The sequence below is a fragment of the Ochotona curzoniae genome, unplaced genomic scaffold, assembly GCF_017591425.1.
Source record: "Ochotona curzoniae isolate NIBS_2020 unplaced genomic scaffold, NIBS_Ocur_1.0 contig_2723, whole genome shotgun sequence".
NCBI classification, from domain to species: Eukaryota; Metazoa; Chordata; class Mammalia; order Lagomorpha; family Ochotonidae; genus Ochotona; species Ochotona curzoniae.
The window spans coordinates 17,411,469-17,435,672 of NW_024465573.1; the positions used below are offsets into that span (position 1 = coordinate 17,411,469).

At 41.2% G+C, this 24,204-nt stretch overlaps 1 protein-coding gene and 1 non-coding gene across 3 annotated transcripts in view; both read right to left on the minus strand.

The window, feature by feature from the left end:
* The window catches only part of RDX (radixin), a 76,978-nt gene that overhangs the window by 45,111 nt on the left and 7,663 nt on the right, over positions 1-24,204 (minus strand). For both annotated transcript variants that reach the window (XM_040976908.1, XM_040976909.1), the window contains exons 2-5: positions 15,618-15,693; positions 8,443-8,526; positions 2,466-2,561; positions 1,033-1,307 (exon numbers count right to left, since the gene is read on the minus strand). In XM_040976908.1, the coding sequence (XP_040832842.1) occupies positions 1,033-1,307; positions 2,466-2,561; positions 8,443-8,526; positions 15,618-15,629 (467 nt within the window). In that variant the 5' untranslated portion in view covers positions 15,630-15,693. The remainder of the gene's footprint in view (positions 1-1,032; positions 1,308-2,465; positions 2,562-8,442; positions 8,527-15,617; positions 15,694-24,204) is intronic.
* Positions 780-920, minus strand: LOC121154355. Its single transcript, XR_005883497.1, has one exon. It is a non-coding gene; the product is annotated as a small nucleolar RNA SNORA29 (small nucleolar RNA).

The following is a 24,204-nucleotide window of genomic DNA, read 5'->3' on the forward strand; positions in this document are numbered from 1 at the left end:
CAGATAATTATTATTATGCTAACTCTGCATTTAAATATGAAGGATCAGAGATTTTAGGCTGTGGACCTAAGATCATGTAAATCTGTACTTAAAAGCCTATATGGGGCCCAGCGTGGTTGCCTAAAAGCTGAAGTCGTCGCCTTGAATGCGCTGGGATCCCATAGGGCACCAGTTCTAATCCCGGCAGCCCCATTTCCCATCCAGCTCCCTGCTTGTGGCCTGGGAAAGCAGCCAAGTTTAGCCCAAAAGCCTTGGGTCTCTGCACCCGTGTGGGAGACCTGGAAGAAGTTCCTGGATCCTGGCTTCAGATCGGCATAGCATCGGCCGTTGCGCTCACTTGGGGAGTGAACCATCGGACAGAAGATCTTCCTGTTTCTCCTTCTCTCTGTATATCTGACTTTGTAATAAAAAGAAATCTTTTTTTTAAAAAAGCCTACATCTTCTAATTGTTTCCTAAGCCATATTTCAAAACAGCTGTTTCAGGGGAAGCATGATGCTCCATTAGAGTAATAGCTTATGAGTCTGAAGAGTAGTCTAAAATTTTTTTGAAAACTTGACCCTTATATCTGCAGAGGAAATATAGACAACCACTCCTTATTCACACACTAAGCATATATTTGCCAGTGTTAGAACTGTTTCCTAGCAGCAACAGTTAAATCTTTCCCCCATGCCCAAGCCATCGCTTCCTCCATTAACTACTGAGGTTGGGCGACTGGAAGGGCGTGATATGCATCAACTCTAAACAAACACATCAATCAACAGACCTGCCAGGTTATACTTTTTTTCTGTTCAGCCATTTCATATAGAAGGAGGGTATCAAAAACGCCTCCTCCTTCAGATCATGGCAACTTTTAATCTATCCCACATACATTACCACTAAAATCTATTAATTGAAGAAAATGTGGTAGTCAAATGGGAAACCTAGGCTATAATTTTTAAAGTATACACTCTGATGCAGATGGCAACGTTTGATTTACAAACTTCTAGAAGCTATCTCTTGGTGAATATAACATGAAGGCATATTTCACTTACCGTTGAGGCAGGAGTCTGTCATTAGCCAGGTAGCCCGGTTTATGAATCTCTTTATTATAATCTCCATACTTGGCCTGAACAGCATAGGAAGCCAGAAGAACTGCAGTTTCTGGTGGACAATAGATCTCATCGTTTAAGATGGCTTCTTTAACTTGCAAGAAGAAAAGTCTCTGGGTTATTTCTTGAATTAATTCCTCAGAAACATCTTCAGGGAAGAATTTAGCTCTAAATTTGAACTGTAATGGATTTTCTTTTTTAACATCTTGCTGGGTGACCTGCAATAGTAATTTTAAGTTTAACCAAAAACACATTTCACAATTCAATCTCGTCATATCAAGCTGCTTTTGGAAGAAAGTAGCAAATGAAAAAGATTCTAAATCTATAAACATAAAAAAAGTCTATACTGATGAACATGACCTGTAAATATATCTCATTTCTAACACTGAAAACTTCCCTTCATAGTCTTAAAAAGCTTACCCTACAGATATGCAAATCAAGATCAAAGTACTGAGATATATACCACATGTCATACTTGCTTTAAAATAATATTTCCTTGTGCATGCACAATGTCTCAACTTAACTAATCCTTCACTTGCAAGCGCTGGCATCCCCCCATATGAGCACTGGCTCATGTCCCAGCTGCTCCACTTGCCATCCAGCTCCCTGCTTGTGGCCCAGGAAAGCAGAGGAAGATGGCTCAAAGCATTGCCATGAGAGACCAAGAAAAAGCCTCCTAGCTCCTGGTTTCAAATCAGCTCAGCTTTGGTACTTCGAGCTGTTTGGGAAGTGACCCACCAAAGGAAGGTTTTTCTCTTTCTCTTGGTAAATCTGCCTTTCCAATAGAAATTTTAAAAGCTTAAAAAATAAATAGGGCCGGCACAGTAGCCCAGTGGCTAAAGTCCTCACCTTGCATCAGTTGGGATCCTACATGGGTGCCAGTTCTTATCCCAGCTGCTCTGCCTCCCATCCAGCTCCCTGCTGGTGGCCTGGGAAAGCAGTTGAGGATGGCCCAAAGCCTTGGGACCCTGCACCCATGTGGGAGACCAGGAAGGAAGCTCCTGGCTTCAGATCAGCTCAGCTCCAACCACTGTAGCCACTTGGGGAGGGAACCAGCGGACGGAAGATCTTTCTCACTCTCCTTTTAACTGTAAACCTCACTTTCTAATAAAAATAAATGAAATTTTTAAAAAAATTGTTAAAATTTTTAAAAATTTAAACATTGTTTTAATTAAAAATAATAATTTTCTTATGTGCTAGGTATTCAAAGAGGACAACTACTTTGTCTTTGAAGATGGTCTATTTGTATTGAAACATGTACCTCTTAACGATTACATAAATAACAGCCAAAGAAGCCTTACAATCAGTAAAACCCCTAAGTTTTTCTAGTACCAACCAACCTGAATGCTAGCTTAACATCTTCATGCATATTTTACCTTTTTATTTAGTTTAAGCCATGTAGAATAACCTTTGCTGTCTACATACTGCAGCCCAAAAAACCAGACTTCACGCAAACCAACTGTCTTCACCACCTACCAAAAAGAAAAAAAAGCCAATTTCAATTCAACATTCACATTATAACTACATGTTCATATACTTTAAAAAGAATAAAACATATGTGTATCCGTTTGCTATAAAAGTCTTTTCTAAATTAAAGTTTCCTTCTTACACTTAATTTTGTAGTTATTTCAATCCTTTTAATCCATTTTTAAAGACTCCTTTATTCATTTCAAAGTCCAAGTTACAAAGAGAGAGGCAGAGACAGACAGGGAGGTCTTCCACCTACTGACTCACTGTCCAGATGTTAGCAATGACCAGGGCTGCGCCAGGTCAAAACAAGCAGGAGCTTCATCTGGGCTCCCACGGGGGTGACACAGGCCGTCAGCAGGGAGATGGATCAGAATGAGCAGCCGGGAGCCAGAGGTGTGAAGTAGTGAGTTAAGCCACTGCCCACAGTCTAGCATCCCACATGGGTGCCAGTTTCTTTCCCAGCTACCCAGCTTCCAATCCAGCTCCATGCTAAATTTGTTCCATCAAATGTCCAGAGCCAAAGCAAGGAACCAGAAACACAATCCAGATCTCCTATGTAGATGGCAGAAATTCAATTACTTGCTAACACTGCTTCTTCAGCGGGTCTACACTATCACGAAGTTGGGGTCAGGAAACAAAACCAAAGATTCCAACACAGGATGTGGGCACTCTGCCACCAGACTAAGCATCTGCTTGAGCACCAAATCTTAAGTGACAGACATTTTTGAATATTAAAATATTCCATAGTTTTGGTCTGCAGCATAACTGTTTAATCAACAGCATGTGTTGCCAGCATCACATCAAATTCTAGCAATTCCACTTCTAATTCAGCTCCCTGCTTAGCACTTGGCAAAGCAGTGGAGGATGACCTGAATCCTTGGGGCCCTGCACACATGAGACCCAGAAGACATGCCTTGCTCCTGTGCCCAGTGGATAGGAGAGCTGTCTCTCCCTCTCTGTCACTCTGCCTTTCAAATAGAAGTTTTCCTACCGTTTACAACAAAATGGCCCCAATTTAGAGATCATTATAATCAGTGAAATAAACCAATTTCAAAAAGACAAACACCATATATTCTCTCTGATATCAGGCAACCTTCACGCAAAATACGTAAGTATACTACAAAGTAAAGATATATTGCAAGATGCAGAAAAAGCTTTTGACAAAATCCAACACCTCTTCATGCTAAAAACTCTAGCCAAAGTAGGCATAGATGGGAAAATCCACAACATAATTAAAGCAATTTATGAAAAACCCAACGCCAGTATCATACTGAATGGAGAAAAGCTAGAACCCTTCCCACTGAGATCTGGAACAAGACAAGGGTGCCCACTATCACCACTGCTATTCAACATAGTCCTAGAGGTACTTGCAGAGGCCATAAGACAAGAAAAAGAAATCAAAGGCATACGTATAGGAAACGAAGAAGTCAAGCTTTCACTATATGCAGATGACATAATCCTATACATAGAAAAACCAGGAGACTCAATACAGAAACTGCTAGAACTTATACGAGAGTTTGGCAGAGTGGCGGGGTACAAAATTAACGAACGAAAATCAACAGCCATAGTGTACGCAAATAACACCAAGATGGAAGAAGATCTAACCAACAGGATACCATTCAAAATAGCAGAGAGAAGTATGAAGTATTTGGGAATAAATCTAACCAAAAGTGTAGGAGACCTATTCGAAGAAAACTACAAACTATTTAAAAAGGAAATTGAACAAAACCTCAAAAGATGGAATAACATCCCGTGCTCCTGGATAGGCAAAATCAATATCATTAAAATGTCTATACTACCACAAGCAATATACATTTTCAACGCAATTCCAATCAAATTGCCCAAAACATTCTTCACGGAACTGGATACAATGATTCAAAAGTTCATCTGGAAACACAAAAAACCACGAATAGCTAGAACCATCCTGAAAAATAAGAAATTAGCAGGGGGAATCACAATCCCGGACCTCTGGACATACTATAGAGCAGTGGTTATCAAAACAGCCTGGTACTGGCACAAAGACAGAAAGGAAGATCAATGGAACAGAATAGAAGCACCAAAAGGGAATCCACACAGATACAGCCAATTAATCTTTGACAAAAAGACCAATGACAGCTTAAGCAAGTGGGAAGGACTCTTTAGTAAATGTTGTTGGGACAACTGGCTGATAGCCTGTAGAAACAAAAAGATAGACCCACATCTATCACCATACACTAAGATCCAATCTACATGGATAAAAGACCTAAACCTACATCCAGAAACCTTCAAACTCTTGCAAGAAAATGTAGGAAATACCCTGCAAGACCTAGGAGTAGGTACCAACTTTCTAAGAAGGACACCAAAAGCAATAGCAGTTGAGAACAGAATAAACAAATGGGACCTCATCAAACTAAGAAGCTTCTGTACAGCAAGGGAAACAATCAACAAAGTAAAAAAGCAACCCACAGAGTGGGAGAAGATCTTTGCACACGATATAGGCGATAGGGGGCTAATTTCCAGGATATACAAAGAATTTCAAAACAACCAAAAAACCAAAACAAACAAGCCACTCAAGAAATGGGCACGGGAAATGGGCAAACATTTCACAAAGGAACAAGTCCAAATGGCAAACAAACATATGAAAAAATGTTCCAGCTCCCTAGCAATAAGGGAAATCCAAATTAAAACATCGATGAGGTACCACCTAACACCAGTAAGATTGGCCCACATAAACAAGAACACCAACGACGCTTGCTGGCGAGGATGCGGGGAAAAAGGAACCCTACTCCACTGCTGGTGGAGCTGCAAATTGGTACAGCCTTTATGGAAATCAGTCTGGAGAACACTCAAACAACTCAAAATCTGCATACCATATGACTCAGCAATAGCACTCCTAGGAATATATCCAAAACACCTGTTTTACGACAAACCAACATGCATCCCCATGTTCATTGCAGCACAATCAGTAATTGCGAAAACATGGAAGCAACCGAAATGCCCATCAGCAGAAGATTGGATAAGAAAGCTTTGGTTCATCTACTCCATGGAATACTACTCAGCTATTAAAAAAAACAAAATGCAGTTCTTTGTGGCTAAATGGGCACAACTGGAAACTATAATGCTAAGGGAAATGAGCGAATCCCAAAAGATTAGATACCACATGTTTGCCTTGATTTAACTTGTAATTTTTTGTTTGGTTGTTTGTTATTTTCCGAACCTGTCATTGATACTGTCTCAACCCAGATGTTTCGAAGAATGGAACTTGCATTATTTTTAACATATAGTTTACCCAATACTATGTCAATTAATTCCATAATGTTGTATAATGATACTGAGGCCTTGTTGGGGCTTTTAACTGACTGGATCTTTACTCTGTTAGACCTATCTTCAGACCATAGAAGGTCTCCCCAAGAGGCCACTGAACTTATCTGGACAATAAGACGCTGAACTTTATGCTAGGCATGTGTTTGCAAGCAATGAATCTCAACTGAACTTGAACTATGGTTATGCAACAAGGTGGAGGAATCCACCATGGGGGGAGGGGAATGGGAGGGGTGGGGGGGATCCCCAGCGCCTATAAAACTGTACTACATAATATAATGTAAGCAACAATAAAAAAAAATAATAATAATAAAAAAAAAAAAAAGATATATTGCAGTATGTATCTACTCCTGAACAAAAAAAATGAACTGCCAATGAAACTGTTAAATATATCCTAACATTAGGATGCTGGACTTTCTACCAGTGTATACACCTACAATGTCATGAATGACGGACAAACTATCATGTTAATACATTAACAATCACAAATTTTAAAAAGAATTTGGGAAACATAAAAATACAAATGGAACTGACAATATGGTGCAGCAGGTTAAGCCACCTTCTACCATATCAGCATATGGCAATGGTTCCAGTCCTGGATGCTCCACTTCCAACCCAGCTTTCTGCTAAGGCACCCAGGAAAACAGCTGAAGATGGTCCAAGTCATTGGGCCCCTGTACCCAAGTGAAAGACCTGGAAACACTCTGGGCTCAGGCTTCAGACTGGCCCAGCTCTAACCACTGATCATCTGCTTCAGGGGGTGAACCAGCAGATAGAAGAGCTCTATATGACCCTTTATACAAAAATATGTTACACACACACACAACTCAGTCACTTCTTGCACCCTAGTAGTTCCCCATGGTGGGTATGAAGCCATGTATTCCCATTTCAGAGGATCCAGTCTGCTGCCAGCTTCTGAGCCTATCACAGGAATGCCCTATACCCATGATAAAGCCTGGTTTTAGATCCTTGCTTTTAGGCTCAAGATAAGTTCTCAAGAAACAGAAGAGCAAGTAAGGAACTGCCAAAAAGTGCACCTATCAGTTAAGAACACCACTTCTCGGCCTTTTGGCTAAGATCAAGTGACGAATACTCAGTAATCTAGGTCTTCATTACAGTATGATTGTATGAGTGTATACTTGATAGCAGGTATTTATATGAAAATTATTAAGTTCTATTCTAAATACTTTTATATGGATTCTCATTTAATTCTCACAAGTCAATGAAGCAGTAACGTTATCATCCTAATTATACAAATGAGAAAATTCAGACAGAGATTAATTTGTCCAAAGTGAAATGGCTACAGGTAAGTCTGCCAAGTCAGTGCGGCTCCAGAGCCCCCACCTACTATTACTGCACCCTAATAAATCTCATTTTTTTTATTACATTCAAATGAAAGTAATTTTACTTTGCCAGACACTGAAGTATTTTCTCTCAGTACACACTACTACCAAAACAAACTCATTTGCTAATTAGAGTCTAGCTATCTCACAAACATTTAATTTACTGTAAATAACATTTCAGTTTACTATAAAGTACAATAAATGTTAATTCTATTCACATTCAAGTAAGATAGGCTTTGTAGGGGTTAGTGTTGTGGAGTAACAGTAAAGCCCCCACCTAAGATGCTGCCATCCTATACAGCTCATATCCTGGCTGTTCCACTTCTAACCCAGTTCCCAGGTAAGGGCAGAATATGTCCCAAGTGTCTGGGACGCTGATACCCAATGTGGCAGCCCTGGATGAAGTTCCTGCCTCCTGGTTTTGGACTGCCCAGCACTGTTCCCTGCAGCCATCTGGGGAGTACACCTGGATGGAAGACCCCATCTGTCTCTCCTTCTATAACTCCTTCAAAAAATTTTTCAAAAAATTATTTTTAAAAAGGACCCCTTGCTCTCTTTATAATTGCCTCTTCACTTTCTTACTTCATCTGCAGGTATCAGTATCTTACTTTTCACAGTAAAACTCGTCTACTTGCAACATTACAGAACAGCATTACTTGGAAGATCAAATATTAAAATACAGAAGGTCTCAAGTAGGTCTACACAATTAAATCATAATCCTGGAAATGGTTTCTTAGCACTGACTTTTTGGATTTTTTTCTCTTTAATGCTCCAAAGCGGGCTCTTAATTTGCACTAAAACTGAGGAAAAAAAAAGATTTGTAGTTCAAGATCCTTAACCTATTATAAGCCTATGACATCAAATTCTTACTACTTGTCTCCTCATAGTTTGTAATTCCCCTTGCCTTTGCTCCTCCGATGCTGTCTAGGATCTCCACCCATTCTGTTCAAGAACTACATACTGTAACATCTAATGCCTTTTGTCACCGTCACGATGACTTTAATAGCAGATATCAAATCAACACTGTTAGCTACTTTCAGGAGCCCTATTAAGGACAAATGTAGGAATGAGAAAGAATATCCCTAGAGTTACTCAAGACATTTGATTGCATACTGTGGGAAACTTACGGATGAAAACAATGTTGCATGACAGTTTATTAAACACAGAAGAACATAAAGAACGTCAGAGAATCCACACTATCCTGTCAAAAAGTTTCATACTTCAGGAGGTTAAACAATACCTGATCAAAAAGTTGTTTGCCAGTTGTATTTGGCTGGATGGCAAATTCCAGCTCAGCATCCATCGTCGTTACTCTTACATTGATCTATTAAAAACACAAAAGGAAAATCGGTAAGAAAATTGTTTAATACACTTGAAATAATTATTTTATTTGATTTATAATATTTTTCATTAGAAGTAGAGATAAAGTTCAGTTTTACTCACAGGAAACAAATCTATTTGAAATACAGAGATCTTAAGAAATTCTCATTTAAAAACATCTATTATAAACTTATATGTATACTAAGCACTATGCTATGGGCTTTCTTACACAGCCCTTTTTTAAAAAAAAAAAAAATTATTTTATTTTTATTGGAAAGTCAGATATAGAGAGGAGGAGAGACAGAGGATGATGTCCGATGATTCACTCCCCAAGCGGCCACAACGGCTGGAGCTGCACCCATCTGAAGCCAGGAGCCTCTTCCAGGTCTCCCACGTGGGTGCAGGGTCCCAAGGCTTTGGGCCATCCTTGACTGCTTTCCCAGGCCACAGGCAGGGAGCTGGGTGGGAAGCAGGGCTGCTGGGATTAGAACCAGCACCCATATGGGATCCCGGCAAATGCAAGGTGAGGACTTTACCCACTAGGTTGCCACATCGGGCCATCGTATAGCTCTTTTACTAGAGATACTGTGTTCATCTGTATAGAAATTCAAGCGTTTTCATTACTTGGTTAAGGACACATTGATCCTAATTTTTGACGATCAAAGAATTTTCTCCGTAACTTTAACTCTCGCATGTCTTTCAACACAAAAATCTAGTAGTTACTTTCATTCATGTTGCAAATATATCCTTTATAAAAAGCATTTATCTACAGTCCTTCATTTGCCAGACTCCATTTTATTTACTTATCTGAAAGGCAGAGTGATAGCAGTGGAGAGACAGTAAAGCCATCATCAGGTAAAGCCATCATCTATGATGTCACCATCCTGTATGGGTACCAGTTCATGTCCCATCACCTACTGATTCATTCCCTATGTGTTTGCAGGAGCTGGAGCCAGGCACTGGGAATGAGTCTTGGAGGGGAGATGTGAGAGCAGTAATCTAACTACTTGGGCCATCACCTGCAGGAAGCTGGACTCCTAAGCAGAGCCAGGACTCAAACCCAGGCATGCTAAACATCATCTCAAACATGCAGCCTGGACTCCATTTTAGTTACCAATGTTCTTGTGTAAATAATTTTCTCATTAAATACCTCAAAAATTTAACAGGCCTTATTGTTACAGTTTCGGTATTAGTTTGGGTGCCCTCCAAGGGACCCGAGTCATTAAGGTTTGGTCCCCAAAGTCTTACAGTAACAGTGGATAGATTGATCCAATTATGGTATCTAGGAAGTGGGCCCAGCTAAGTATATCTAGCTTTAAGTCACAAAAGCATGCCCATGGAAGGTAGTCCTGGCATAAAAGCCAGATTGGGCCTACTGCTCCCCCTCAGCTTCCCACACCATGTGACCCCCCTCCTCTGTTGCCCTCAAGAGATGCCAGACCACTGGGGCCACCCAATCTTGACAGTGAAGGTCCAAAATTATGAGCCAAAGAAAGCCTCCTGAATAAATAGCTCCTCTCTGGTACCTACTACACTGATGAAAAGCCGACCAACATAGGGCAGGGACAGGCTGAAGTCTAGACACCAGAATTCCATCTGGGTCTCCCACACGAGTGGCAGTACCCCCAAGCACTTGCAATAGCAAGAAGCTGCATAGGAAGCAGAGGAGCCAGAACTCAAACTGATATTTCACTGTGGAATGTGGGCAGCCCAAGTGGCTGAACTCCAGGTCCAGCCTTTTCTGTACCTTCTGGAAAAGGCATTTGAGTGAATCAGTAGGTAGATCTGTCTGTCTGCCTTTCACACAAAATAAAAATTTAAAGTCCTTTCATTTGATCTTAACAATAATTCGAGTTAATTAAAAAATTTGTTATCAAATCAACTGTACTTTCAATTACAACTAAGTTATCCACTATCAAACTACAAACGAGCTTAATATTATGATAATCTCTCATTCTGTTTTCACTTTTCATTTTTTTTTCTGTTATCTTTCAGAGTACATATTCTTAACTTGGATGATGTTGTAAACTAAGAAATGTTGCCTATTGGAGGGTTACAAATTCTTTTTTCCCTCTGCTTTCTTCTACAACTTCTGTAGTTTGGGATTTTGTATTTAGGTTTATGACCCATTAGAAAAGTTTATGCTTGAGGCAAGTAAAAAGCAGGTAAAGCCATCATCTATGATGTCACCATCCTGTATGGGTACCAGTTCATGTCCCTTCTGCTCCACTTCTGATCCAGCTCCCTTCTAAAGCGCCTGGGAAAGCAGCAGAGAATGGTGCAAGTGTTTGGGCCCCTGACGCCACATGGGAGACCCAGAATCTAACCTATGTATAGGTGGGCATGTTTCTCTTTCCACTGATTCTGTCCACCCTTCTCCAATATCACAATGTTGTGTTTTTGTAGTTTGAGAATTAAATACTGAAATCCAGGATACACATTTTCCAACTTTTTTTCATTGCTAAAGGTTTGTTTGACCAATTTAAAATATTAACATGCAAATAACTGAAGCTAAAATGCTAATTAAAGCTCATGCATTCTTCATCAACTTTATTTTAAAATTTGCACATCTTCAGTACCTTTTTTTTTTTAAAGATTTATTTATATATCTGAAAGGCAGAATTGCAGAGAGTCAAAGAAACAGAGAAAGAGACAGAGAGAGGCATCTTCCATCCAGTGGCTCAATTCCAAATGGCCCCAAGGGTCAGAAAGCCTGGAAGGAGCCTGGAACTCCACTGAGGACTCCCACGGGGGAGCAGACGTCTAGGCACTTGGGTCATCCCTCACTCATCAGCAAAGAGCCTGGGGGGGAAGAACAGCCAAGACTTCATCCCCTACCATACAGGACATCAGCATTTCAGACTGTGGCTTATCTCACTGTACCAGGGTGCCAATCTGCAACTTTTATTTTTTTGGTTTTGGTTTTTGTTTGAAGATTGCTCTATGAGAGAAAATGGCAGAAGGGGAAAATGGAAGAAAGGAAGGAAAGATGGGAGAGATGGAAGGATGAACCCTTACCTCCAAAACTGTATCATGGAAAACAATTAATCAATAAAAACTATCCTAAAATAAAAGTCAAACAAAAACAAAGCCAAACAAAACAAAAACAAGACTGCCTTAGCTAGGGCCAACACACTTGGATGTAGCCAGCTAATCCTCCACTTTCAAGGCAACCACTTGGGCAGCAGTTCTTGTCCCGACTGCTCTACTGCCTATCCAACTCTCTGCTTATGGACTGAGAAAGTAGATGAGGACGGCTCAGGTCCTTGGACCCCTACACCCTTGTGAGACCTGTGGAAGAAGCTCCTGGCTCTGCTTCACGTTGGACCAGCTCTGACCACTGCAGCCATTTGCGGCATGAACCAGTTAGTGGACGATCTCTGTCTCCCCTCTCTGTAAATATGCCTTTCAAATAAAAATAATCTTTTTAAAGAAAAGATTGCTTTAGCTAACTCCATCTAATTTTTAAAAATTTCTACCTACATTTTAGAATCAGTTCATCAATTTTAACCAAAAGCAACTGGGTTTCAATTCACTGGAATTAAGTTAAATGTACCCATATCTGGGCATAACTGACATCTTTTAAGTTTTTATTAATTTTTTTCTTTCATTTTTAAATTTTTACTTGGAAGGCAGAGGTAGAGAGAGAAAGAGAGAGATCTGCTATCTGGTTCACTCCCCAAATGTCCACAACAGTTAGAGCTGAGCTGGTCCAAAGCCAGGAACCAGGAGCATCTTCCAGGTCTCCAACATGCATGCAGGGGCCCCAAGTACTTGGGCCATCTTTCATTGCTTTCCCAGGAGCATTCGTAGGAGAGCCCGATCAGAAGTGAAGCAGCCAAGACTCAAACTACCATCATAAAGCTCATAAAGCAGCAATTTAGCCTGCTGTACACTGCCAGGCCCAAAACTCCCATCCTAGCCTTTAAATCTCTAATTCTTAAAAAAAAAAAAGCTTTTTTCATCTACTCAAAAGACAGACTGATAGAGAGACAAAGAGAGATCCTCCAAAAGTTGGTTCTCTACCCAAAACCTCCAGACCTGAGGCAGCTTTGACTCAGATGCCTCACCTGCATCTCCTGCCGGGGTGGCTAGGAGCACCTGGCCATCATGTGCTGCTTCCAGCAAGCTGGACCCGCAGCAGAATAGCCAGCTTAGCCCGCTGCACCACACCCACCCCTTATACAGCAAACTTTCAGTGAAGTCAAGTACAGTGCTGGTTTGTTTATTTCTAAGTATTTTATGGTTTTGAAGCTGTTACCAATGCTATTCATTTTTCAAACGTTGATACGTGTAAAAAAAAATCTTTCATAATATATCCTGTGCCTGACAATTTTGCCTAATTTAGTTATGAGTTACAGTTTTGTAGTTTCATTAAACTTTTCTAAATCATGTCAACTATAAATAGAAAATTGCACTTCTTTCTTTGTAAACTTTATGTCTTCTACTTTTTTTAACTTCTACTCTTTCCCCAATAATACATACTTTTTTACAAGCTAGGTCTTTTAGTCATTCCAAAGTAATGACCCATACCAGAAAATAATAGTTACTAACAATTTTTCTTTAGAAATATATTGGGATGGGGCAGCGCTTTGGCTCAAGTGGCTAATCCTCCACCTTTAAGCCCAGCAACCCATAAAGGTGCCAGTCATGTCCCAGCTGCTCCATTTTCCATCCAGCTCTCTGCTTATTGCCTAGGAAAGCAGTAGAGGACAGCCCAAAGCTTTGGGAGCTCCTGGCTTGTCAGCTAAACTTTAATTGCTGCAGCTACTTGAGGAGCAAACAAGCAGACAGAAGATCCTTCTGTCTCTCCTCCTCTCTATAAATCTACCTTTCTAATAAAAGTAACTAAATCTGTTTTTAAAGTAACTGGGTAAGAGAAACATATCTAAGAAGAGGCTTTCTGGTGTGGAGGGTAAAGCCGGCACTGGCAAAGCCAGCACACATGTGGGCACCTGTTCACATCCCAGCTGCTCCGCTTCCAACCCAGCGCCTTCCTAATGGCCTGAGAAAAGCAGAAAATGGCCCAAGTGTAGGCCCCTGCTCTGCATGCAGAAGACCTGCATGAAGCTCCTGGCTCCTTGCTTTTGGCCCAGCCTTTACCAGTGTGGATTTTGGGGTATCAAGATAGAAGATCTCTCTTTCAAGTAAATTTTTTTTTCAACTTCTGAAGAAGTACCCCATTTTATTAAATAAAGAAAACATTAATAGGGCCCGGCAGCATGGCCTAGCAGCTAAAGTCCTCGCCTTGAACACCCAGGATCCCATATGGGCGCCAGTTCTAATCCCAGCAGCTCCACTTCCCATCCAGCTCCCTGCTTGTGGCCTGGGAAAGCAGTTGAGGACAGCCAAAAGCTTTGGGACCCTGCACCCGTGTGGAAGACCCGGAAGAAGTTCCTGGATTCTGGCTTCAGATCGGGATAGCATCAGCCATTGTGCTCACTTGGGGAGTGAATCATCGGACAGAAGATCTTCCTCTCTGTCTCTCCTCCTCTCTGTATATCTGACTTTCCAATAAATAAATAAATCCTTAAAAAAAAACAAAACATTAATAAACCTTAGTGAAGAACCACATAATTCTACAACTATAAAATGAGCACAAGTAAGCAATCTTAAGGCTTTGTAATGGCAGCAATCTCATAACCATGAAAACTACAATTATGAGAAAATTAGTAAAGCCTGGATCTCCCAGTCGTCTAATCAATTCCTCTTGTTTAATAATAAAGTACCCTTATGGAGCACTGAATGTGGACCAGATTCTTCTAATCTTCACCATATTCTCCTGAATAACCATCAAGTGTATCCTTACTCTATGTGAGAAAATTGCAGTGAAAAAACAGATCAACTAAGGTCACTGGATTCAGCGGCAGAACCATGTACTACAACTGCTCAACCTCAGAACCCCCAAATTAAGAAAGGAAAAAAAAGATATACACACGCACACACATATATATATATTCATTCACTCATCTGAAAGAGAGCTGCTGAGAAAACACACAGGAACAATTCTCTTCACTGATTTACTTCCTAAATGGCCACAATGGCTGAGGACTGGGCCACGCTGAAGCCAACAACCTAGAACTCCATCCGGTCTCTCATGCAGGTGGCAGGGGCCCAAGCTCTTGGACCACATTCCACTGATTTGTCAGGCACATTGGCAGAGAGTTGGATCAGAAGTGGAGCATCCGGGACACCAACTGGCACTTCAAAGGATATTGGGGTCACAGGTTGTGGTTTATCCCACTGTCCCACAGCATCAGCCCCAGAGCTCATGACTTAACTATACTACAATCATGCTACGCTTGAGCATTAATCTAAAATAACAGTGGAACGGGCTTCTGACATAGCAGTTTAAGACCCCACTGGAGAGGTCAGCATCCTATGTTAAAATGCCTGGGTTTGCGTCCCCAGTTGGCTTCCAGCTTCCTGCCAACAAACTGAGAAGGCAGCAGTGATGTCTTAGTAGCAGGGTCCCTGACAACCTATGAGATGGCTCAGACTGAACCCTAACTTCTTGGCTTCTGTCTGGTCTAGCCCTAGCCACTGCAGGCATTTCAGGACTCAACCAGGACAACTCTATGTATGTCTGACTCTCCTCTCCCCAACTTTCAAATAAAGGGAAATAAATGGTGAACACAGGAGTAAAGTAAATCACTGTACAGTGCATTTTTCTTCTAAAAACTTTACCTTAATACGAACTTAAAAACCAAGTTAATAATTTGCCTTGCTCCCAAAAGGACTTAATCTTAACAACACCTTACTTTAAATAGCATCAAAAGTCAAAAGATGGGACTGGCGTGATAGCATAGCAGTTAAAGCCCTCGCCTTTAACAGGCCGGGAACCCATATGGGTGCCGGTTCTAATCCCAGCAGCCCCACTTCCCATCCAACTCCCTGCCTGTGGCCTGAGAAAGCAGTAGAGGATCCGGAGGAGGCTCCTGGCTTCTGGCTTCGGATTGGCTCAGCTCCAGCCATTACAGCCGCTTGGGGAGTGAATCATCGGATGGAAGATCTTCCTCCTCTCTCTCTCCTCCTCTCTATCTGCCTTTCCAATAAAAATAAATATTTTTTTTAAAAAGTCAAAGATATACTTACTGGTTTCGGCATTTTTCTTTCCTTTTTGTTACCGTTTTTAACAATTCTTTACTTCTATGAATTCTGTTATCACCTCCTGTAAAAAAGAAAGTACAATTTACATATTATGCTTTTGAAAGGTTTTTATTATCTACATTATATGAAGCTAAAATATTTTGAAATTTATTCAAACATGGAAGCCATTTATTTTAATTTTCAATGCCTTCTAGCACTTCATACTCCCTAAAAAACTTAAAATCTGACATTTAAAATATCATACACCTCAAGCCACATACCATAAAGTTCGTTGGTCTGCCAAATATGTTTACTTAATTAAACACACACACACACACACACATCCCGAGGCACCTTAAGTCCGGTTCACTCCGGTACCCATCTGTGTTAAGAAAGGGACAGTAAAGAGTGTTCATACTCATCTCAGGGTTACCCAAAACCAATCCAGAAACACTTCCCCACATCAGGGTCTCTGGGGCATCATCCAGTGCTGTCTCCCCTCCCCAGGTGCTGATATAGCTTGACAGCAAGGGGCAGCTCTCTTCCCACCCTCTACCCAATGGATACAGGAGAAGAAAAAAAAAAGTGAAACATGTGTCCCCTACCTTCCTCCATAGCTGACCCTGCCCACCCTGATCAGAGGCCCACAGCAGCTTGCATCCCTCTCAACTGCGTAAACAATACTAAAAATAAGATGTAAAACAGAGCATCCAGATTCTAAAGAGTTAAGCTCAGGAATGCTTTTCAGTCTCTTTTTGGTACTGCCAAAGACAAAAGGTGATTCTAGTTAATGTAATCTACAAAGCTTTTTAAAAATAAAGAATAGCCCCCCTTTTCAAACATTAAATATGTGAAGTCAAAAACAAATGAACTTAATAACTTAAGGTATGGAAAATATAGTTCTGCACACCAACAACCTGCATGCTACTCACCAACTGCCTTTGAGACCAATATTAAATTGTGTATCGTCACTCAAAGACAACAAATCTGCAACAAGAAGAATCCACTCCAAAATCTAGGTGCTACAACTGGTGTGGTGCAGCAAGTAAAGTTACAATCTACAAAGCCAGTATATACACTTTTATCAATTTCACCCCAATTTTCAAAATTCTGTAACCTTTTCATCCCAACTACCACTGCCACCATTCAAACCGCTACCATTCATTTCCCACCTTGATTAAAACAGACTCCAAACTGATCCGCCTTGCATACCGCTTATTTAGTCATTTAGTAACCCCCAAATCTCCAGACCCAGACTGGCTTGGCTAATTTGACTTGCTCCACACCTAAAGGATTATCCCAAACCTAATGTGGCCCATGACTATTCTCCAAATCTGGATGACCTATATTATTTTATGAAAGTTATGTACAGTAGTCATTTTCACTCATTTTTGAATTGCTATGCTATCTGATGCTATAACCCTCTTCATTCCCATTACTGTGTGCTGAAGGTTTGTCTAATTTATTGCTCTAAAAATCAGTTTTTGGTTATGTTGACCTGTTTTTTCCTTCTCTCCCCAATTCTGCCTTTTAACTATCCAATTCTGCCTTTTAACTAAAAAAAATTTTTTTTTAATCTTTAAAGAGCAAAATACTACTACCCCACACCACAACTTTTCATTTACAAAAGCTAAGATTCTCCATTCTTCTGACTTCTGTACCGCAGGAATTTTTAAAATATCCATACTGTAACTCATGGACTATTGTTTAAGTTTTATTTTTCAAAACAGATCTTTTCTAGATATGTTTTTTTGTTTTTCAACTTACAAGATGACCCTATGTTCTTTCCAAATTCACATGAACTAAAGGATTTAAGAAAACGTGTCTTTTCTTTTAACAATATTTTAAGAGATGTATTTCTATTTAAAAAGCAGATTATAGAGAAGAGACAGAGAAATCTTCCATCCAGCTGGTTCACTTCCTAAATGGTCTCAATAGCCAGAGCTGGGCCAGTCTAAAGTCAGGAACATAGTTTCTTCTGGGTCACCCACGTGGGTGCAGGAGCCCAAGACTCGGGCCATTTTCCACTGCTTTCCCAAGGACCTTGGTAGGGAGCTAGATCAGAAGTGGAGCAGCAGGGCCCCTGCACCCCAATGGGAAACCAGGAAGCAGCTCCTGGCTTTGCCTGACCCAGCTTGGCCACTGCAACCATCTGGGGAACACACCAGCAGATAGGAGCCTGTCTCCTCTTTCCCTAAAACTCTGCCTTTCAAAATAAGTAAAAAATCAATCTTAAAAAACTGGTTTTAGGGCTGGCCCTGTGGAGTACACTAAGCTTCTGCCTGTAGTGTCAACATCCTATAAGGGCACCCAGTTCAAGTCCTGGCTGCTTCACTTCTCATCCAACTCCCTGTTGATGGCCTAGGAAAACAGCAGAGGATGGCCCAAGTCCTTTGGCCCCTAAAGGAATGTGAAGCTCCTGGCTTCAGACCTGCCCAGCTGTGGCCATTGCAGTCATCTGGGGAGTGAACCAACAGACGATTTCTCTCTCTTACCATGATTCTGCCTTTCAAAGAAAAAATAGACAAATCTTCAAAAAAAAAAAAAAGTTTTCCAAAAGAATTAGTCCAGAGGACAAAGTTCTGCCCTATTTGTTTCTAGGCTTTCTGTATAATGGTCAACTAATTCAAGAAGATTTGATATATGTACAGAATTTGGTAATGTATTTTTTTACTATCTCAGACATAACTGAAAATAATTATCTGCAGTTGATCAAATCAACTTTTTTAAAGATTTATTTATTTATTGGAAAGTCAGATATACAGAGAGGAGGAGAGACGGAGACGAAGATCTTCTGTCCAATGATTCACTCCCCAAGTGAGTGCAATGGCTGATGCTATCCCGATCTGAAGCCAGGATCCAGGAACTTCTTCCGGGTCTTCCACACGGGTGCAGGGTCCCAAAGCTTTCGGCCGTCCTCAACTGCTTTCCCAGGCCACCAGCAGGGAGCTGGATGGGAAGTGGAGCTGCCGGGATTAGAACTGGCGCCCATATGGGATCCTGACGCATTCAAGGTGAGGACTTTAGCTGCTAGGCCATGCCACCGGGTCCGATCAAATCAACTTTTAATGTTTGTCTGTTGTCTTACTATTCATATTGGCTATTTCAGTCAATTTGACAGACTATGCTTTCTCAACTCATCTATTTTAATTTCTTCTTGTCAACTGCCAGTATTTAAATTTATAGTATGCTATGTTTTCACATGAAGATCTGGGTTTAGAGTTGCTTGACTGGGGTTGCCGCCTACAACACGAACATTCCATGTGAATGCTGTCTAGACTAATGCCTGGGAAAGGAGAGGATAGGATGGCCTCAAATGCTTAGGATGGAGAGTTCCAGCTCCTAGATGCGGCCTAGCCCAACCCTAGCCACTGCAGACAGTTGAGGAATGAACCTACAGATCAAAGATGTATCTCTCTGATTCTCCCTCCCTGCTAGCTCTACCTTTCAAATAATTAAGTCAATCTTTGGGGTTTACTTTTCATTTATTTGCAAGGCAGAGTTTCAGAGAGGAAGACAGCAAAGTTAAAGAGATGACAGAGGCAGTTACAAAGAAATCTTCTGTCTGCCGATTCACTCCCAAAATGGCCACAATGGTCAGGATTGGGGTAGGCAGAAGCCAGAAGCACGGGGTATCTTCAGGTTTTTAACATGGGTGCAGGAACCTAAGCACTTTGGCCATCTTGTGTTGCTTTCCCTGGTGCATTAGCAGCGGGCTGAACTGAAAGTGGATCAGCCAGTGCCCATACAGGATGTTGGTGGCAGAGGCTTAAATGCTGACGCTTAAGTAAATCTTTAAAACAGAAGGTGCTGTCAATATCATTTCTTTGCTATTCTTCAGTTTTGCTTTATCGTACTCAAAATTTAGTAACCACCTCTATCTCAAAGACTGATTTTCTTGAATTCTAGAAAACTATCAGCCATTGCCTCTTCTCCACTCTTCACTCTGCAATTCTTACTAGATAAACATTGGACACTTCATTCTCTGATCTATGCCATATTTTCTCTAACTGAGCAATCTTCTAATCACTACTTCTGTCCAGTTGTTTTTAAGCTTTTTCACCAGTCTATTAGTTCAAAGCCTCAGTGACTGAGTTATTATTTCTATAAATTCTCCCACTAAAAACTTCTCATTTTTTCCTCCCTCCTTTTTAAGTTTTAAAAAAACTTTTTTTAGTTTTTCCCTCCCTCCTTCCCTTCCTTTCTGGAGAAGACAGGAGATGAAGGTCCAGGCTTAGATGCCAGAGATGACATATGGGCAGGGGACCTTGTGACCCTACTGCACAATAGCCAGTCTGGCCAGAAGTCCTGGGATCAAAGGTGCCCAAGCTGCCTGTGGACTGGGGTCCTTATACAGGGTGTCAATGAGGAGTGTTGCTGCCTGTGTCCCTTCCAAGTCCCACAGGCAAGAACCCCCTAGAAACCCTGCCCTAATCATATCTACTCTCCGTCCCACCAATGACTTGAGGCCTCGATGGGCAGCATCCTTTCATGTCCAGTTGGTTTCTGACACCTCAGGATCTCCGATCTCATGGACCACAGCCCTTGAGAGTGTGTTCTGACAACAGCATACAATCACATGTGATGCAACTGCTTTGCAAATTCTGTGCAAAGAGGAACATATCCAGGAGCACATAAAGATAAGCCTCCCTACTCCAGTGAACCAAGTAAAGACCACAAATAACTCTCAAAAGAGGAGTGGGGAAAAGCCCAACAGAGCAATGAGTACCATATATGTTGGCATAACATGCTGATCACACCAGTTCTTCTGTAAACCCAGATCCTGTCCCACCAGCCAGCATCAAAGACTAGCCCAATATGCTACAACAGCTCAGCTCTGTGTGACTTGTACTGGCTCTCTGCTCATATCTGGGAAAAGCAAAGGAAGATGGTCCAAGTGCACATGGGTTCCTGCCCCCCGTGTGGGTGACCCAGATGAAGCTCCTGACTGTAGGCTGGCCCATCTCCGGCCATGCGACCATCTGAAAAGTGTATCAGCAGATGGACGATCTCCCCCTACTGCCCAGTCCCTAACTCTGACTTACAAATAAAATCATTTTTTAAAGTTTTCTTTTTAATATCATGGTATTTTATAAATTGTTTTGAATCCTTTAATCCCTGGATTTTATGCCTCTTTAAAATCATTGAACTCAGTCCACTATCGCTTCAAAGTTCCAGTCACTAACATACTCCTAGGCAGGAGCCCAGCCAGCTCTCAGTTGAGTTTTAGATCACACCAATCCTTGTGAAGCTATTTCCAGCATGCGCCTACCAGATAAGGATTGTTCTTATCCCAGACCAGCTAAAATTTTTTCATTTTATTTGAAAGACAGTGAGCTCTTCCATTATCTGGTTCAATCCTCAAATGGCTTTAACAACCAGGACTAGGCCATCCCAAAATGAAGAGCCTCCTCTGGATTCCCCACATGGATAGAGCAGCCCAAAGACTTGAGCCATCTTCCAATTGCCTTCCTGGGCACATTCGCTGGTAGTTAAGTAATTTGAGCACACAGGACTCCAGCCAGTGCCCAAAATGGATGCACGCATCGCAGACAGTGCCTTAACCATCATGGCACAATGCCAGCCCCTGTTCTGTTACATTAACTGCTTGATTTCTATTCCATTACCTTATCAATTCCTACAGCCACACCCTGGAGAAGTTAACAGGTACTTAGGTGGGCTTCCTCTCATCAAACTAAGTCATGGGCTTCTTCTAAATCATGCAGCAGCTGTCTTATCAATAAGGAAAAACAAAGGAAAAAACTGAGTATTAATTATATGCCAAACTATACAAACTAAGCTAAAGCGATTACACTACAGGAAAAAGTAATTTATTGGTGCCAGGGCAACAAGGCAGGTTAAAAAAATTCAAGCATGTTGAGTTTGCTGAATTCCTGAAGTTTCGTATTCATTAAATACCAGCACCAAATAAAGGCTAGGATTTTTATCTTTTCTCTAAAGACATACTTTATCAGAACCAGCTTCATTTAGAAATTGACAGGAACCAGGCTGTGGCAGGATCAGTCTAAATCTCCACCTGCAGCACCAGCATCCCATTCGGGCACCAGTTCCATGTGCTCTGCTTCCCATCCAGCTCCCTGCCCATGACCCAAGGAAGCAGTGGAGGATGACCCAAGTCCTTGGGACTTGCATCACATGAGAGACCCAAAGGAAGCTCCTGGCTCCCAGCTTCACACAGGCCCAGAGGGGCCATTGCAGCCCCATGTTGGGAAGAGCTGTGTGTCCCTCTCCATGAAACTCGCAGTTCAAATACAAGAAATGTATCTCTAAAATATTTTTTCCAAAGTTAACAGTTACCTTATGTGTGAAGGATTATTTTTAACCCCCATCTCTAAATGTTTTTATATATCTGCTGGGGTTGTAGATTTCAGAAGTGTGCAACAATTAGTTTATATAACACCCAGACTTCATGCACACTGGTCTACAGTACAGTTATTCTCTCCTGTTCGAGGGGTTTTATTAAAGCTAAATCTCGGAAAGTTTTGTGCTTGAAGAATTGCCCACTCTTCATACTTTACTGAAAATGACATTACAATTCTTTAAAAAAAAAAATGAAAAGAATGGTCTAAAGATTTATTTTTATTGGAACGGCAGATATACAGAGAGGAGAAGAGAGAGAGGAAGATCTTCTGCCCGATGATTCACTCCCCAAGTGACCACAATGGCTAGTGCTGCGCTGATCCAAAGCCAGGAGCCAGGACTTCTTCCGGGTCTCCCATGTGGGTGCAGGGTCCCAAAGCTTTGGGCTATTCTCGACTGCTTTCCCAGGCCACAAGCAGGGAGCTGGATGGGAAGTGGAGCTGCCAGGATTAGAACTCGCACCCATATGGGATCTCGGGCGTTCAAGGAGAGGACCTTAACCATTACGGTATCGCACCGGTTTATTTTTTTTCCAAGATGCATGTATTTATTTCCAAGGTGGGTGGGAACAGACAGACATTCCCCTGTTATCTAAATGCTTAGCAATCCTTTTAACTTAATTTTTAAAATCTCACCAAAAAGATATTAAGATTTACCATTGAATCTATTTCTAGTTAATAAGTTTCACTAACACACAGAATTAGACAGGGGCCAGCACTGTGGCATGGTAAGTAAAGCAGCTGCCTATCGCAATGGCATCCCAGACGCTCCGCTAGTTACACCTGAGAAAGCAGGAGGTAAGGGCTTGGGTCTGTTACCAACATGGGAAACCCGAAGCAGCTCCTGGCTCCTGGCTTTAGAACAGACCAGATCCAGGGGTGTGAAGCAGCGTGTGTAAGACCGCTGTTTCTCTTCCTCTCTTAACTCTGCCACTCAAATAAATAAATCTTAAACACACAAGGTTTGCTGTTCAACATGTGTTTATTCAAAAAAACAAGTACAAACTAAATAAGGTAATTCTGGTTGTCAATTCAATACAGTAACAACAGCCACAGAGCATCCTAAGCCTATATGTTCCTAGGACAGTATTTTTAAAACACATGATATATAAAATTGTCAAAGAAATCAATTATAATGAAAGACATTATTAAAATATAAATACAAATTTATGAAACAGTAATATATCTGGTACTTTATTCATGTGTTAGAGTATCTATAAGTGGATCTAATAACTAAGCGATGATAAGTGTCATTTGGGGACAAAAGTTACTATTTTATGAAAACACAGAGAACCAAAATGCCAATATAGTATGCTAAGCCTCCACCCCATGGCACCAGCTTCCCACATGGGCAGCACCAGCTGGTGTCCTGGCTGTTCACTTCCCATCCCGCTCCCTGCTTACAGCCTAGGAAAGAAGTGGATGTCTGGCATTGGCTCAGCTCCAGGCATGGCAGCATTTAAGGTGCGAACTAGCCAAGACCTTTTCTGTCTCTCCTCTAACTTTGCCTTTCAAACATAGACAAATCTTTAAAATAAAATAAAATACACATAATCTTTTGGAAAGTCTGTTACTACACTGATGTTACTTCCACCTACATTTGTAACAGAAAATGTGTAAAGACAAAATTCAAAATTCCTAGACTTAAAATCTTTAATAACTATGCATATGCATCACTGTTAATACTAGATTTAATAAACAAAGCACTTTTAGCTAAATAATGCCAGGCAATGTATATATGTTTAAAAATGGAAAAGCAGGCCAGTGTAACAGCTCATATGGTTAAGTCACTGCCTGCAGCATGGGCATTGCCCATGAGTGCTGGTTCGAGACCCAGCAGCCTCTAAGTCCGATCCAGCTCCCCTGCTACAGCACCTAGGAAGGCAACAGAAGATCACTCAAGTGCTTAGGTCCTGCTGCCAACACAGCAGACACGGGCGGACTGCCAGGCACGTGGCTCGGGTCTGGCTCAGCCCTGGCAATTGTGCTCATTTGGAGGAGTGAACCAGCAGATGGAAGAGCTCTTTCATTCTGTGTTAAATCTACCTTAATAAAAATACGATAAACAAATAAATCTTTTGAAAAATGGAAAACTAAAAAATTCTTATAAGCCACCTAGGTAGCAGGAAAGGAGCAAAGAATCAAATTAACCTGAGGAATTCTCATAAAATAATTCTATATTTCATATATGTCACAGCACCATATATTATACC